Source organism: Anolis sagrei, chromosome 6, assembly GCF_037176765.1.
Source record: "Anolis sagrei isolate rAnoSag1 chromosome 6, rAnoSag1.mat, whole genome shotgun sequence".
Lineage (NCBI taxonomy): Eukaryota > Metazoa > Chordata > Lepidosauria > Squamata > Dactyloidae > Anolis > Anolis sagrei.
In genome coordinates, this window is record NC_090026.1 from 31,239,096 (window position 1) to 31,255,773 (window position 16,678).

The 16,678-nt window shown below is 41.2% G+C and overlaps 1 protein-coding gene across 1 annotated transcript in view; it reads right to left on the reverse strand.

Annotated features, from left to right (window-relative positions):
• The window catches only part of ITGA3 (integrin subunit alpha 3), an 87,264-nt gene that overhangs the window by 39,704 nt on the left and 30,882 nt on the right, over positions 1 to 16,678 (reverse strand). Inside the window, exons 2-3 of the mRNA XM_060780824.2 lie at positions 1,829 to 1,956; positions 311 to 393 (exon numbers count right to left, since the gene is read on the reverse strand). Coding sequence (XP_060636807.2) covers positions 311 to 393; positions 1,829 to 1,956 — 211 coding nt within the window. The remainder of the gene's footprint in view (positions 1 to 310; positions 394 to 1,828; positions 1,957 to 16,678) is intronic.

Below are 16,678 nucleotides of genomic sequence, written 5' to 3' on the forward strand. Positions count from 1 at the left end.
AACAATGCAAGTTAATTGTTTCTTAAAATTATACTGTTAAAATTTAATGGTTAATAGAATGCTTTTATAATGGTTGTTTTAAAAATTTTAAGGTCCTAGTAATAGTGAATTAATTTTAAACCTGTTCTCAAATTGTAATTTATCTGGATAAGTGGTATTACAACATGGTGTCAGCCACCGTACAATTTTACAGGCAGCGGCAAACCCGTGTACAACACCCATTCTGCCAAGATGATGCTTCTCCTCCTAAGAGGAGTTTTCAGGGACAGAGAGTTTAAGGTCCTTACTTACTCACAAGCATCCTACTCACCATTACTCTTCCAGAAGACGTTCTCTGGCTTGCTACTTCCACCCCCAGCCACATATCTTCAACAATATTTTTTTGGGGTTCACCTGAAAGAAACATGGAGGGGAAGAAGACAGGGAAAAAGCTATTAAGAATAATCTCCACTATCCTTTCACAATCATTTTTTATGGCAGGGGAAAAGAACTTGTGCTCCATCACTGTCCCCCATTTCAGTTTTAGATTTCCACGTTCTTTCTCATGCCTAGAGGATACAACAAATGTCCTCCATCAGAGAACGATGCAGAAGGGAAACATGGGATTTGAATTATTCTTGTTTACAATGAATTACAGTGCAATAAATGCTAGGAGAGCCTCTGGTGGTGCAGCAGGTTGAACTGCTGAGCTTGCTGATCAAAAGGTCAGTGGTTTGAATCCAGGGAGAGGGGTGAGCTCTCGCGGTTAGCCCCAGCTTCTGTCAACCTAGCACTTTGAAAACATGCAAATGTGAGTAGATCAATAGGTACCACTCTGGTAGGTAGGAAGGTAATGGCGCTACATACATTCATGCAGGCCACATGACCTAGGAGGCGTCTATGGAAAATGCCGACTCTTTGCCCACCCCCCACAGCCAGACATGACTAGACTCAAGGGGAAACCTTTACCATTTTTAGATATGAGGAGAATTATAGGGAATATTTCTGGTGAGGTTAATCTGGATACCAAGCAGAAATCCAGTAAGTGATAAGGGAATATTACCGCCCTGAGTCGCCTTCGGGCTGAAATGGGCGGGATAGAAATAATGTAAATAAATAAAATAAATATTATCATTTCATTCACAAAAAGAAAATTGTTCTTGGGTTGCAAGACTTAATTTGGTATTATTTGCAGTGTCACATATCCATGCAAAATATGGGAAAACATCCCCTATATATATGTGGTGGTGGTGTATATGTGGGCAGGGGAGGGGGGATCCCATAGTATTTCTGCAAACAATACCCAGAATTGGGACTTTTCTGGTATCTGTACTTAAGAACTTCACATATATTTAAACTTTAATATAACTATAACCTTGCCAATTTTTCACAATTTGCCTCTCTGTCTCCACAGCTTACATTTCCCCCTGTTATACCTATGTTCATTCAGGATATCATTCTACATATCTGATTAAATGTTCTATAGTCCATCATTTCTCACACTTTGGTCCTCCAGTTGCTCAATGCTTCTGGTCCCAGAATGTTTAAGTCACTGGCCCTGCTGACTGGAACCTCTGACAGCTGGTCCAAAACATATGAAGGACCAATATTTGAGAACCATTGCTGTAGTCCCAGTAAACACATGCCATAAAATGATGCTCTAGTTTAATGTGAAAGATAAGTCAATGTAATTTTTACTTCAAGAGATTAACACAGCTACACCACTGGAAAATGCCGTGTTCTTTGGAATCTAACTGATTCTAGACATGCTACAAGCTTTATCCTACATCTATGGTCCTTGAACTGCATCATGCTCAAGGGAAGCTCTCCTTCGCACACTGTCACGTACTTAACACCTTAATGTCCACCCGTTCACAGTCGTCAGTAGATGCGGTCAGAGGGCAAGCATACATGGCACCCATCCGCGTGCTATTGTCCATCTTTGAGGCCACATCTCGGGGAGCTCCACTTAGCAGCCTGAACAGAAAGGAAAAGACATGCTGTTAGAGATAGGGATCCCAGAAAGGGGAAAATATATAAGATTCAGGAAATGCAAAGATGGTTTTAAATCAGGGTATTTGTCATTGGAAGTTATTCAGGAAGCTCAAATAAAGTCTTGATGGTCCTGATTACTTGACCATTTTGGAAGTGAAGTGATCATCGCTGTCATTAAGGTCTGGAAGTTTTTTAGAAATCTGTAGAAATTGCATAAACTCTCCATTTGCTAGAATCACTGATGAGAAGCAAGTATGGTTAGAAGAGATGTTGCTCAACTATTGGTTTGCAGTAATCATGGTTTGGGTTAGTTGACTCATGCTTGTTTTCTTTTTTGATCTATAGTGGCCCCTCCATAATAAACATGTGTTCTACACCCATAAATTCAACCATCATGGCTTGAAAATATATTTAAAAAGAAATCTTGATTTTGCTACATGCTGAGCACTATACAGATATGTAGAGGCATGGCCTGCTGTAGCCTCCTGCCATTTCACAGACCCTCTTGATCTCTCTATAACTTGTTTGAGTATTCATTCATTTATTTATTTCATACGCTTCTATCCCGCCCTTCTTCCCACAAGGGGGACTCAAGGCGGCCTCACATAGGCATCAGCGATATTTACAATATGTACATCATAAGAATAACAGTTAAAACAGTAAAAACATTTTAAAACATTGTACAAATCAACCAATAAATTCATTTAACAATAATATTAGCATGCCAGTAAAACCAAAAATCAAGCCGGGGAATCCAATATCACAAACCCAAAGTTCCTTTTCCTATTGTCACTATCATCTAGTCAAATGCCTGGCCCCAGAGCCAGGTCTTCAGTTGTCTTCTAAAGGACAGGAGGGAGGTGGCCAACCTGATGTCCTTAGGGAGGGAGTTCCACAGACAGGGGGCCACTGCCGAGAAGGCCCTGTCTCTCGTCCCCACCAACTGCATTTGTGAGAGTAGTGGGATCGAGAGCAGGGCCTCTCCTGACAATCTTAAGCTTCGCGATGATTCATAGCAGGAGATATGTTCGGACAAGTAATCTGGGCCAGAACTGTTCAGGGCTTTAAAGGTTAAAACCAGCACTTTGAATTGTGCCTGGAAGCTAATCGGCAGCCAGTGGAGCTGACGCAACAAAGGAGTAGTACGCTCCCTGTATGCCGCTCTAGTTAACAACCTGGCTGCCGACTGTTGGACTAACTGAAGCTTCCAAAAGGTTTTCAAAGGCAGCCCCACGTAGAGAACATTGCAGTAGTCTATTTGGGATGTAACCAGAGCATAGACCACCGTGGCCAAGTCAGACTTCCCAATGGGCTCAGCTGGTGCAGAAGTTTTAATTGTGCTAAAGCTCTCCTGGCCACCGCCGAGACCTGGGGTTCCGTTTTATATGAATGACCCTATTTTACTATACTATTGTATATGGTGAGACTTGAGTATCAATCTATTTTGGTATTTATTTATTTATTTATTTACTGCATTTCTATACTGCTCTCTCACCCCGAGGGGGAATCAGAGCAGTGTACAACATGGCAAAATTCAACGCCGCTAATATACATACAAAAGCAATCTATAACATTAACTAAAATCAATAACATAAATATTAATTATACCATTAAAACACTATACGTAAAAACATCAAACATAAAACATCAACAGGGGGCTCTGGAACCAAACCCCAGAAGATACCAAAGGCCCGCTGCACTTTTTACAGATTGAACCTCTCTTATCTGGAATTCTGAAACATTCCAAAATCATCCATGCGGAGGGCTGGGATAGTGGCATGTTTGGTTTCTGGTGGTTCAATGTCCACACATTTTTTTGGACTTTGCTTACAAACATTGTGTATAAAATTCAACCTAGGTGTATACAATGAATATAAAAGTGTTTAGACTTGGGTCTCATCTCAAAGGTGTCCCATTATGTGCATATAGATAAATATACATATTTCAAAATAAAAAACTGCAAAATAGTCCTGGTCCCAATATTTTAGATAAGAGAAATTCAACCTGTAATCTGATTGCTATGTGCCATGAACTCTAGAACAACATCAGGGATAGCTGATGGAGTTACCATTATACCGCAAAAAGTTTCAACTTTAGTCTTTAGTTCTACTGCTCTTCTTCCCTTACCTTGGTGGGTAGTTGGTTAGAGCAATGGTGTCAAACCTATAGCCCTCCAGGTGTTTTGGGTTTTAGCTCCCACAATTTCTAACAGCAAGTCCAAAACAACTGGAGGACCAAAGGTTGGGAACCACCAGTTCAGAGAAGAATATGACCATGGCATATAGTGCTGTCTTCCAAGAGAGGAGAATATCCAGAAGATTTAAGAGGAATAGCTAGGTAACTACCACCACTGGTCCCCATCATCGAATGCAGAGGTGTCAAACTTGTGGCCCTCCAGATGTTTGGGCCTTCAACTCCCAGAAGCCGTAGCCAGCTTGTCCAATGGCCAGGAATTATGATAGCTGAAGTCCAAAACACTTGGAAGGCCACATGTTTGACACCACTGATCTCATGCCTCTCCTTAAAAGTAGACCCGACCCTGAAACTAGTCCATCAAACTGTTTGCTTCTCTATGTACTAGCTGCTTCCGCTTCAGCCATGGTACAATAGCAGCTGGGATATGTGTTCTGTTGCATTCTAAAAACACAGCTGTATTTTTTCAGCATTGTTGTGTTCGACAGAAACAAACAGAAGTGCGCCAAGAGAACATTTCATAGTGACAGGTAGCATAGCAGAAGAAAATATGAAGAGCAAAAGTCATGAAACAGCCTGTTTGTACAGAAATAAGACCAAAAGACTTATCCAGCTGAGATTATGGTAGACAAACATTCAGAACTCCCAAATCATTAAGGACATCATTAGCTTTGAGAACAAAAACAAGGGCTTCCAAGAAATCCTAAAGTACTAATCACGATTCTAATAATAATCACAATTCTGCAATTCTTAAGCAACCCAAATAACAATAGAGCAGAAGTCAGGGAGTGTGGGATGAGGTTTACATAAGGACAAGAAATTGTTAGAGGAGGAGGGAGTACAAGTGTGTGGGGCAAGCAAGAAATGAATGGGAGTGTCTGGAATCTGAAGCCCTTTCACTGTAAAACAACTATAGCACTTTGGTTCCCTCTTGGGACTTGTAGTTTGATTAGACACTTAAGAGTTCCCTGGCTAAGAATTCTAGGGCTCCCTCCCTAAACTGTCAATCCCAATATTCCATTGACTAGAACCATAGCAGCAGAAGTGCAATCATAGTGCTGTAACTGTGTAGAGTGGAAGGAGTCCTAGCATGGAGGCACTCCACACTTGTCAGTCTCATCTGTTATAACAATTTCTCCTATCTCATAAAACTCTATTGGCTCCTTATTAGCTTCATTTCATAAAATCCATTTAGAATTCCATTAAAATTGATTCTATGCATGATTGATTATTCTTCTGTTGAATGTCCAGCTTTTTAAACCTCTGGCATAATCAAACTTAAAAGGCAGTTTCCTCTCAATGCATATTTTCCCAAAGCAAATGAGATATGTTGAAGATTGTCAGACTTCTCATCTTGGGGTGGGGTGTATGGGGGGAAGGGGGATTCAAGGCAATTGCTGCAAAGAGAACAAAAGGTAAGAGAACTAAAGGTAACATTAGTAATGCATGATTCATAAAACAATGAGTAATATGCATTATGGTTCAAAAAGTAACAGCGAATGCTATTCTGCTACTCCAACGTTCCTGATTATGGCATTATCCTTGCAAACTCTGCCAAGAGACCTTGGCATGAAGATCCTGATTCAGTGACTCACGGATGACCCTATACCAGCCTTCCTGCCTGAGCTGAATGAGTGGTGCGGAAAATATTTTATCGCTTGGATAGACGGCACCTAAGTCATGGGAGAAAGAGGCTTTTCACGGGGATGTTGCATCCAGGCAGCCTTATTACAAGCAGCAGATGTAGAAAGGAAGAGTGAGGTGGCACTTCTTACATGTTTTGACTTCATCAAAGGCCTAAAAGTAAATGTCTAAATGATAACGTTCCTTCCTTTCTACTAGTTCTTAGTAATACGGACTGCTACATCCTGCCTAGTTGTGTACTTATGCCTATGGGAGGTATGACTCATTCTAGGGCTGACCCTACTGTTTGGCAGATTGAGGTAAACACTTCAGGCAACAGATATGGGAGGGCACGGAGGTCTTGCTGTACCAGTAGTTCCCAACCTGTGGTCCGTGGACCGTCAGTAGTCCACAAGAACAATATGGTCCATGGCTTCAACAAGAGCGACTAGTCTCGCGAAACCCTCTTATAGTGCCATGGCAAGAGATATGGAAGGTCACGGAGGTCTTGCTGTACCAGTAGTTCCCAACCTGTGGACCGCCAGTGGTCCACAAGAACAACAATATGGTCCATGGCCTCACCATGGCCTCACTGTTTCCTCAAAACAACGCGGCAACAAGAGCGACTGTCTTGCAAAACCATTTTATAGTGCCATGGCAAGAGATATGGGAGGGCACGGAGGCCTTGCTGTACCAGTAGTTCCCAGCCTGTGGACCGCCAGTGGTCCACAAGAACAACAATATGGTCCATGGCCTAACCATGGCCTCCCTGTTTCCTCAAAACAACGCGGCAACAAGAGCGACTGGTCTCGCGAAACCCTCTTATAGTGCCATGGCAATGGGGATGTCAGAAGGGGAGAGGCTGACTACCCATGAAAGATTACTACTACCAGATCAGATTATAAAATATGGTTTTCTGTGGGCAAGCAGGTGGCGACTGCTGGATGGCATATGTTCTGTATCAGAAAGTAGAACTGATGTGGTCTATTCAATGCAATTTTCTGAATTGGCACCCTAAATAAACAAACCAAATATAAAGTTGACCAAAATCTGATTTGTAACCCTTTCGGTACTAATGTTGGAGGGTGGTCCCAGGTCAAAGTGGTCCCTGTTCAAAAAAAAAGACTTAGAACTATTGTGTTATACAATGACAAACCCACAATCTAAATGGACTGTTGATAAAGCAGTACTGCATCATCCTATTGCAAACCTATCAAAATACATGCTCAGCTTTTTATAAATATGTTATGTGATTCTAGTTTATCCAACAGCACAATGCTGCACTTAGACTATGCCAAGTTTATAGCAAATACAAAGGTTGTGCAGATTCTCATGCTTTTGGGTTTGTTTGGATTTTTTTGGTCCAATATTGAATGCATAAAGATAATTAAACAGTAATGAGGTGAGCTAGGGTGAGCTAACTGGCAATTTGAAAACACTAGCCTGAATTCTGTTACTAAGCCCAACTGGAATATACCTATTGAACTGATGAGATTCATTTATGTGTTGGCTTATCATTTTATAATTGAATTTCAAGGAAAACTAACCGAGAGAGAGTAATCCTACAACTGCTGTACTAAGTACAGTAGTAATAGATTTATGTTATGTAAAACTATACTTATTTGCATGTATATATTCCTAAAAGGATGGCGCTGAGTGATCCTTTGAGATGGGAAAATATGTAGAATTTGGATTATATATAAAAACAATACTGTATTTAAAGTCAAACTTAGAATTATTATTTTTAAAAAAGAGAAGGCTATTTGCAAGTAACATTTCAATCCTGTTTATTTAACTTAGTGTTATAGGTACAGCATTTATAGTGTTTCAATGTATTTTTCTTTAACCATTTGTCATCTGTGAGTTGTGCAAACATGTATATTTGTGCAAACATGTATAAAGCAGTACTGCATCATCCTATTTGTATATTTGTTACTCTCTCTGTTTCTGTACTGTCTGATTGTTGCTTGATGTTGTCTAAAATGTATATAAATAGTAATAATAAATACATTTTATTGATTAGCCCTTAGGTCATATCACCATACCGAACCAAACAACAATGTTTGATACAACGTAATAAAACTCTATGTAGGAAATTAAATAAGACATTTATAATAATACATTAAATAAGTATGATAAAACTGAATATATACATCATATTTCCCTATCCACATTACAATTTACCCTGATCTAAAAGGTATATGTTAAATAATAATAATAATAATAATAATAATAATAATGGGGATAAAATGTTATTTGATTAGTTTGTTCTGCCTTGAATAACTACATTAAGCCTGGACTACACAGGCAAAAAGAATACAGTAAGAGATGAAAGCTTTCCAGATTTGTCAAACTAGGCCATGAGGAAGGTAAGCCTGTAAAGGAACTGATCTGCAGATGGTGAACTTGGACTTCTCCCCATACAAAGCATCTACTTTACACCCCACCAGCTAGAGACCCTCCCTGGAATAGTTGGGGGAAGTACTTCAGTCCACAGATGACAACAAATACACTAAGACAAACTGTTCTCCTTCCATTGTGGTTGTCAGTAGCTTGGGAAGTGACAGATAGGAAATGCCCTTTGTCACATTGTGGTCACTCCCTTCCTCTACAGAGCAGGGGTGAGACATTGAGGTGTCACTCATTCCAGCCTTAGAATAGCCTTGCGGTTGAAGCCGAGAAAGAACTAGAGAGAGACTCGGTCTCAAACTGTCACTCTCTGCAGTCCTTTTTTGCATCTCGTTTCTACCCGCAACTGCGTGTACACATAGGGCATTTGTTGTTAACTGCATTCAAGTCAACTTTGACTTATGATAACCCTATGAATAGGAGACCTTCAAGTCACCCTACTCAGGTCTTGCAGATTCAGGGCTGTAAATTCTGTATAATTTTACATGCACCTGCTGAAAGATGCTATGGTTCACAAAGGTCAGGTCTTAATAAAAGTGTTAATTTCTAGGATGCTGGGGAACTCTGAGGCAAACATTTGTCTTAGATGGCTGATTCACAGGTTCCTTTTCTCAAAGATTTGCTTTTAGGGTTCCAATTTCCTCGTTGCTTTAACTATCATTCTTCCAAGTTTATTCTCCATGAAAATGGGATTAAAAATACATTCTTCTTTTGCTCTGAGAAAATACTTCTCTAGGAATCTCTAGGTCAGTGGTTCTCAACCTGTGGGTCTCCAGGTGTTTTGGCCTACAACTTCCAGGAATCTCAGCCAGTTTACTAGCTGATTTCTGAGAATTGAAGGCAAGACATCTGGGGACCCACAGGTTGAGAACCAATGATCTAGGTCTTCTGGAATGATCCTCTGGTCAACATTCACAAGATGTTGACTACACAATACCATAGGATAAATTAGAAATTCCTATAGAAATGGTCTCTCTATGAAACTCTACTTCTTATAGTACAGTGGTTCCCAACCTGTGGTCCATGGACCACCAGTGGTCCCCAAGAACTAAAATATGGTCCGTGGCCTCAGCGTTACTATCCTGTTGCAACAAGAGTGAGTGGTCTCGTGAAACCCTCTTATAGTGCCGAGATAATGAGGATGTTGGGAGGGGAGAGGCTGACTACCCACAAAAGGCACGACAACAAGCCTCCTGACTGCGGCTTCTCCTCTTCATCCCTCTTCCTGAGTGGAGCCGTTCCATGTGGCACCTGGAAGCAGGGGGTCATTGGTGTCTTCATTTTTAGGTCTATTCCTGGGGTTATTTGGGGTGCTGATTCAGAAAATTGATTGGATAGACCACATCAGCTCTAGATTATTAAATATGGCTTTCTGTGGGCGAGCAGGTGGCAACTACTAGATGGCAAATGTTCTGTATCAGAAACTAGAACTGATGTGGTCTATCCAATGCAATTTTCTGAATCAGTACCCCAAATAACCAAACCGAATCTAAAGTTGATCAAAGACTGTTTTGCATCCCTTTTGATACTAATGTTGGAGAGTGGTCCCTGGTCATGTGGTCCCTGGCCAAAAAAAGGGTTGGGAGCCTCTGCTATAGTACAACTCTGGGGTCAACTTTGGAAGGCCCTAAAGATTCCTAAGGAGACATATTAATCAACTCTGCAAATAATCAAGCTTACGAAAGTTAAACCCAGACTTATGGAACATTAAATGCATTTTGTATAAAGTATCTGTGTAGATAGCTTTTAACTGTTCTGGCCCTTTTAGCTGTTTCTAACCTAATGATTAATTCAATATGCTTTTATCCTGTTTAAATTATTCTGTTATCCTGTTTACATTTTTCTGTTGATTTTAACTGGAATTGTTTTAAACTTTATTAAATTGTACGGGACCCTGAGATCTCACAATAGAGGCTGGAATAGAAATAGTATGAGGAAGAGATAAACCTTGAAGGAGAAGGCTCCATTCTCTTTCCAGGAGACCTTTCCAACCTGAAACTAGCCTTATAGGATGGCTAGATATCCCTCCTTTACTATCGGATGGATGGACTAGAAAACCCCTTTGGATTCTGCCCTTCTAAGTACCTTCCATGTTCCAGAAAGCCCAACTCTCTCTACTCTCAATCAATCTTGCAGCAAGCGAGACTCAAGGAAGTCCAACTGGCATGACAAGGAAGTCATTGGAACAAAACACAATAGCTCCGAACAAGTGCCAGAATGGAACAGTATCAACCCACCCTAATTTTTTTTGGTGGGAGGGGCAAGGAAGGAAGAGAGAGATGAGGGGAGGTTCTCGGCTGTGTCCAAAATGTAGCTTTTGTGTAGGCCTTGCGTGTCTTGCAAAATGCAAGAAAAAAGGATGAGGAGAAGGGGGAGCAGATCAAAGCAGAGCAATTACAGTCTCAAATGTCAACTTCATCCAGAACTGTGCAGCCATCCAGCTTCCAGGCAGCAGCTTGAGGCAGTCATCCGAATGCATTGCTAGAATTATTTTCAGCTGACATTAATGTGGCCAGCTTCCTGAATGGGGTAACATCTCTCCTTGCATCTGCAACGAGGGGATGCCATGCACTTTTCCTCTGCTACAAACAGGATGATGGACATAAAGGACAGGTGTCTCCCTGCTAACTTCCCAACTGACCTTCCGGAGGACCCTACACATGCAAATCCACCCACACACCCTGAACCAGTGATTGTAAAGAAACACTCAGTGTGTGGAAAAGGGGAAATAACCTTGCATCCCTAAACAGAGGGTTCACATTGACAATAGCAAGGCGCAGCCAGAGCTCCAAGGGTCTGAGTATCAGCCACAGTGCCAGCAACAATATATTGTTGCTGGCGCTGTGGCACAGCTGTGGCACAACTAGTTAGTATCCAACTGCATTACATCACTACTGACTGAGAGGTCATGAGTTTGAAGCTAGCCCTGGTCAGAGTGAGCTCCCAACCATTAATAGTCTAGCTTGCTGTTGACCTATGCAGTCCGAAGGACAGTTGCATTTGTCAAGTAGGAAATTTAGGTACCGCTTTATATGGGGAGGATAATTTAACTAATTTATGACATTATAAAACCTTCCTGCAGCGTGCGTAAGAATGAGAAAGTACTCCATCAAGGATTTGGTGTCACAAGAGAACGGTGAAGCGGCAGCTCCCCCTGTGGCCGGAATCGAGCATGTTGAATTGCCTCTATGTCTGTCTATATGTGTTGTATGTCTAATGGCATTGAATTTTTTTCCATTTATATGTGCTTTTAAATCTGCCCTGAGTCCCCTGAGGGGTGAAAAGGGGGAATATAAATACTGTAAATAAATAAATAAACAAACAAACTGTGAGCTCTCTCTTTTCGTAATGCAGACTCTCCTGTAGTGTTTTGGTCTTAAACAGGCTATTAGGATCCATTGGTTTCATAAAAGTCCCAATTCTGGGACTTTCCTAGGAGTAGGTTCTTTATATGGATTAACTCAGACCCCTTCTACGCTGCCATATAATCCAGATTATCAAAGCAAATAACCCACATTATCTGCTTTGAACTGGATTATTTAAGTCTACACTGACATATAATCCAGTTCAAAGAAGATAATGTGGGTTTTATATGGCAGTGTAGAAGGGGCCTCAGTTGTCTGTTCTTGTAGACTCCTCCCTTGGACAGTGGCTTTGGAGGCTGTCACTTGTGGCAAAATGTACATGGAACCCTGTACCTGATTTTTTTGCGATCCCTGTCTACAGAAACACACAAATTATGCAAAGGTTATTACTTGATATACAGTATATCACATCATAATACCAGTAATTCCTAGTTTCATTTAATTAGGTCTTTCTATGGGAATGAGCAATTCATGTCTGCTTGCCACTATGGAGAACTAAAGGAGATAAAATAATTTTCAGTTTCATTTGTATTGATCGTTTCTTCTGTTTCTATTACGTGATTTTTTTGCCTGGTCCTTATAAACTGGGAAAATCAAAGAGGTCCCTTTTAGATTAGATATTCCTTATAGTTAAGGATATTCTAATCCATTTTAACAAAAATAAAATTTAAACAGCTCCTTTACTATTCTTTCTTTCTTTATGGCATTTGTAGCCCGCCTTTCTCAGCCTTACGGCGACTCAAGGTGGCTCACGGAAGTAGCACATTTGATGCCATACATTAAAAAAAAAGTTAAAAACATATAACTCAACATTATAAAAGCATATATAAACCATTAAAAACATTTTTAAACATATGATGGCCGGTGTTGTCCTATTAAAATTATTATCCAGCAGCATCGTCTACATTAAATATGCTAAATAAAGTTATACATCATGTATTTTATGTTCCTAAAATAGCTTTGTGACGGTCAATCTAGAAAGGGTGCCAATACTATAATTTTAAATTTGGGGGGAGCTTTTCTTTCTTTTTTTTCTTTTTTACAAGGGGAGGGATTCCATTTTTTCCAAAGGTATTTGAGAAGGAAGCAGCAAATTGAAAAACCATACAATGAAATATTTTCCTGACCAAAGGCAAAATGGACCAAAGGCAAGATGGATGGATGGGATCCTTGAAGTGACTGGATTGACCTTAAAGGAGCTGGGGGTGATGACAGCCGACAGGGAGCTCTGGCGTGGGCTGGTCCACGAGGTCACAAAGAGTCGGAAAGGACTGAACAAATGAACAACAACAACCGGCTGGGAAATTTCCTCTGCAATCTTTTTGGCCTCTGTTCCAAACAGGCCAAGCTAAATGTGGACTTCTGGGAAATGTAGTTGCAAAAGTAACTGCACCATCCTGCGTAGCCCGACGGAAAACTGTCAGGAGACTGAGAATGCCTTTGTTTCCCACCCACCCCTTCTCCGATGCTGTGGAATTCAAATTCCAGCACGCAAGATGGTAATCTTACTCAATGCCTCGGCTTGTGAAAGGTTTCAGTTTTGTCCCGGGGGTCTGAATGCATCTCTTTGGGAGACAGCCAAAAATGTTGACCTCCTCTGGGAAGTATGCAGAGATAAGAGAGTGTAAAGGCAGAAGCAGGTGCAATGGTACTGATGGGAAGTGTTTGGGGATGTGTGAGGTTTTCAAAGACCAATTGCAAGGTGGGAGGAAGTAATACACTAGCAACTTCTCTGTATGGAGAAGTAGTGTAAAAAAGAGCATCTTAAATATTTTCCACTTGTGAACCCTTTCTGCTGGATATATTTTTATGTGACCTTGGGTATATGGGTATATAAAATCTGCTTTGAACTTGATTATATGAGTCTGCATTGCCATATAATCCAGTACATAACAGATAATCTGGATTTTATATGGCAGTGCAGATCCAACCTGAGCCTACTAGGAGAGACAAGATTACGCCCTCTTTTCCTTTCTTAAATGAGTACAAACTACTGCTATACTTTGATCTTAGTTTGCAGCAACTGAAGATGGGGACAAAGGGGGAGGAAGAGAAAGGAATCAGGACATTTTTAAAGGAGATGAAAAAGTGGGACAACTAAGGATTAATTGAGACCCCTTCTACACTGCCATATAAAATGCAGATTATCTGCTTTGAACTGGATTGTGTAGACTCACATAATCCAGTTCAAAGAAGATAATCTGGATTATCCGATTGTAATAAACTGGATTATATGGTAGTGTAGATCCAGCCTGGAATTGTCCCTGTAAAACTGAAACAGTTCAAAGTATATTCTGCCATACACATTGCACTATCCTCTGTTTTCAACTGCAATCAGAGAGAGAATATGGATTTTCCTGGCAATAACAAGGTTTGCTATAAATTGTCAAAATGTGTCACCCAAAGTTTTGTGGAGTAGATTGGCCTTCAGTAATGAAAAACCCATCTACTCTGGGTAAGCATAAAAACTTATTTCTTTTTTTAAAAAACAGCATAAAGCAACATGGTTGGCAGCAATTTTGGACTTTCTGTGTTATGACATGAGCCTGCAGTTTAAAAATGTACAACTACCATGCTGATACTGGATTTTGGACAAAAATATCGCATTTTCAGTTGCAAGAACTGGGTTCAAACCCCCATACAGCCAAACAGTTTATTGTGTGATCTCAGGGCCCTTTCACACAGCCCTATATCCCAGAATATCAAGGCAGAAAATCCCACAATATCTGCTTTGAACTGGGTTATCTGTGTCCACACTCAGAAATTTGGGATTTTCTGCCTTGATATTCTGGGATATAGGGCTGTGTGGAAGGGCCCTCAGAGGCTGGATCTACAGTCTTATATCCCAAGCTCTGATCCCAGATTATCTACTTATCCCACATTATCTGGCAGTGATGTTACTTTGACACACAAAGAAAACACATACACGCACATGGCTCTAACTCTCTGGCAACTGTTTTTGGTATGTGCCATCAACTCTTTCCAACCTATGGTGACCCTGTGGCAACCCTATCACAAGGTATCATTGGGAAGATTTGTTCAGAAGAGGTTTGCCATTCACTTCATCTGAGGCTGAAAGACCGTGACTTGCCAAAGTCAGCAAGTGGGTTTCATGGACAAATGGGAATTCAAACTCTGGTCTCAAGAGTCATATTCCAAGGCTCAAGCCACTACACCACACTATTTTAGCATTACTATAAAAACAAACAACTAATATGCTGTCTTTTAATTACACCTAAAATCTGCTACCTGAGGCAGCCACCTCTCTCTAATGATAGGGTCAGCCCTGGACAAGGAATGCACCTAGTTAACAAGCAAGATCTCTTAATTTCTTAATGTAACAAAAATACTCCATGAGTATCAAGAAAGTAAGTGTATGCAATCCCTCCTCACCCCCTGGGCATCTCCTCCCTGGCGCCAACACTGGCACAACACAATGTTGCTGCCAAAGCCAAGTGTAAACACAACAAGGAAGCTGTGTCAATTGAGGTCTCAGAGAGTCAGTCTCTGAGCAAACGTCATTTCCCACAAAACCATAGGTTCAGAGATGGATCATCAGGGAATCTGTTCTGAATGTAGAACACCTGCTCGAGGCAGGGAAGGGAAACAGAAAGAACAATGATAAAGTGATATTCCACTCCACTTGCCATGCCTGCATCCTGTGGGATGCTGAAGTTTGTAGTTTATGGATGGGAATTTAGACTTCTTAGCCAGGCCAGATCTACACTGCCCTATAACCCAGGAGCCCCCAGTGGCGCAGTGGGTTAAACTGCTGAGCTGCTGAACTTGTTGACTGAAAGGTCTCAGAATTGAATCTGGGGGAGTGATGTGAGCTCCCGTTGTCAGCCCTAGCTTCTGTTACCCTAGCAGTTCGAAAACATGCAAATGTGAGATCAATATGTACCGCTCCAGCAGAAAGGTAACGGTGCTCCATGCAGTCATGCCGGCCACATGATCTTGGAGATGTCTACGGACAACGAAGGCTCTTCAGCTTAGAAATGGAGATGACCACCAACCCTCAGAGTCAGACACAACTGGACTTAATGTCAGGGGAAAACCTTTACCTTTATCTATATCCCAGGATCTGATCCCAGGATCTGATCCCAGGTTATCTGCTTTGAAGTGACAGTCTACACTTCAGATAATCTGGGATCAGATTCTGGGATATTGTTGTTTTTTATTCATTCAGTCACTTCTGACTCTTCGTAACCTCATGGACCAGCCCACGCCAGAGCTCCCTGTTGGTTGTCACCACCCCCAGCTCCTTCAAGGTTAAGCCAATCATTTCAAGGATAACCTCCACCTATCTTGCTCTTGCTTGGCACCTCTTCCTTTTTCCTTCCATTTTCCCTAATGTTATCCTCTCCAAGTTTTCCTGTCTTCTCATTATGTGGCCAAGCTACTTCATCTTTTCCTCTAATATCCTTTCCTTCAGTGAGCAGTTGGGCATTGTTTCGTGGAGTATGGACTGGTTTGATATTCTCACGGTCCAAGGCACTCCCAGAATTTTTATCCAGCACCACAGTTCAAAAGTGCATATCTTCCTTTGCTCAGTCTTCCTTATGGTCCTGAGATATAGGGCAGTGTAGATCCAGCCCCAGAGAGTTCTAGTGCATCAGCAAATGTTCAGCTTGGAGAAGACAAGACCAGGAGGTGACATGATAGCCCTCTATAAAGGGAAGCCATGTAAAAGCAGGAGCAAGCTTGTCTTTTGCTGCTCCAGAGACTAGAACACAACCCAATGGTGGAAAGAAATTTCACCTATACATTAGGAAGAACTTTTAAACTCAGGCTGGATCTACACTGCTGTATATCCCAGGATCTAATCCCAGATGATCTGGCAGTTTGAACTCATATAATCCAGTTCAAAGCAGATAATATTGGGTCAAATCCTGGGATATAGGTCAATGTAGATTCAGCCTATGAGTTGTTCAACAGTGGAACAGATTCGTTCAAAGGCTGGTGTGGTGGACTCTCCAGTTTTGGAAGTCTCTAAGCGGAGGTTGGACTGACATTTTTCAAGAATGCTTTCTCTGCATGATAGGGAAATTGGACAAGATATGCATTTGCTCCTTGTGAGGTTCACAAAGCTCTATTCATTCCATGACACCCAT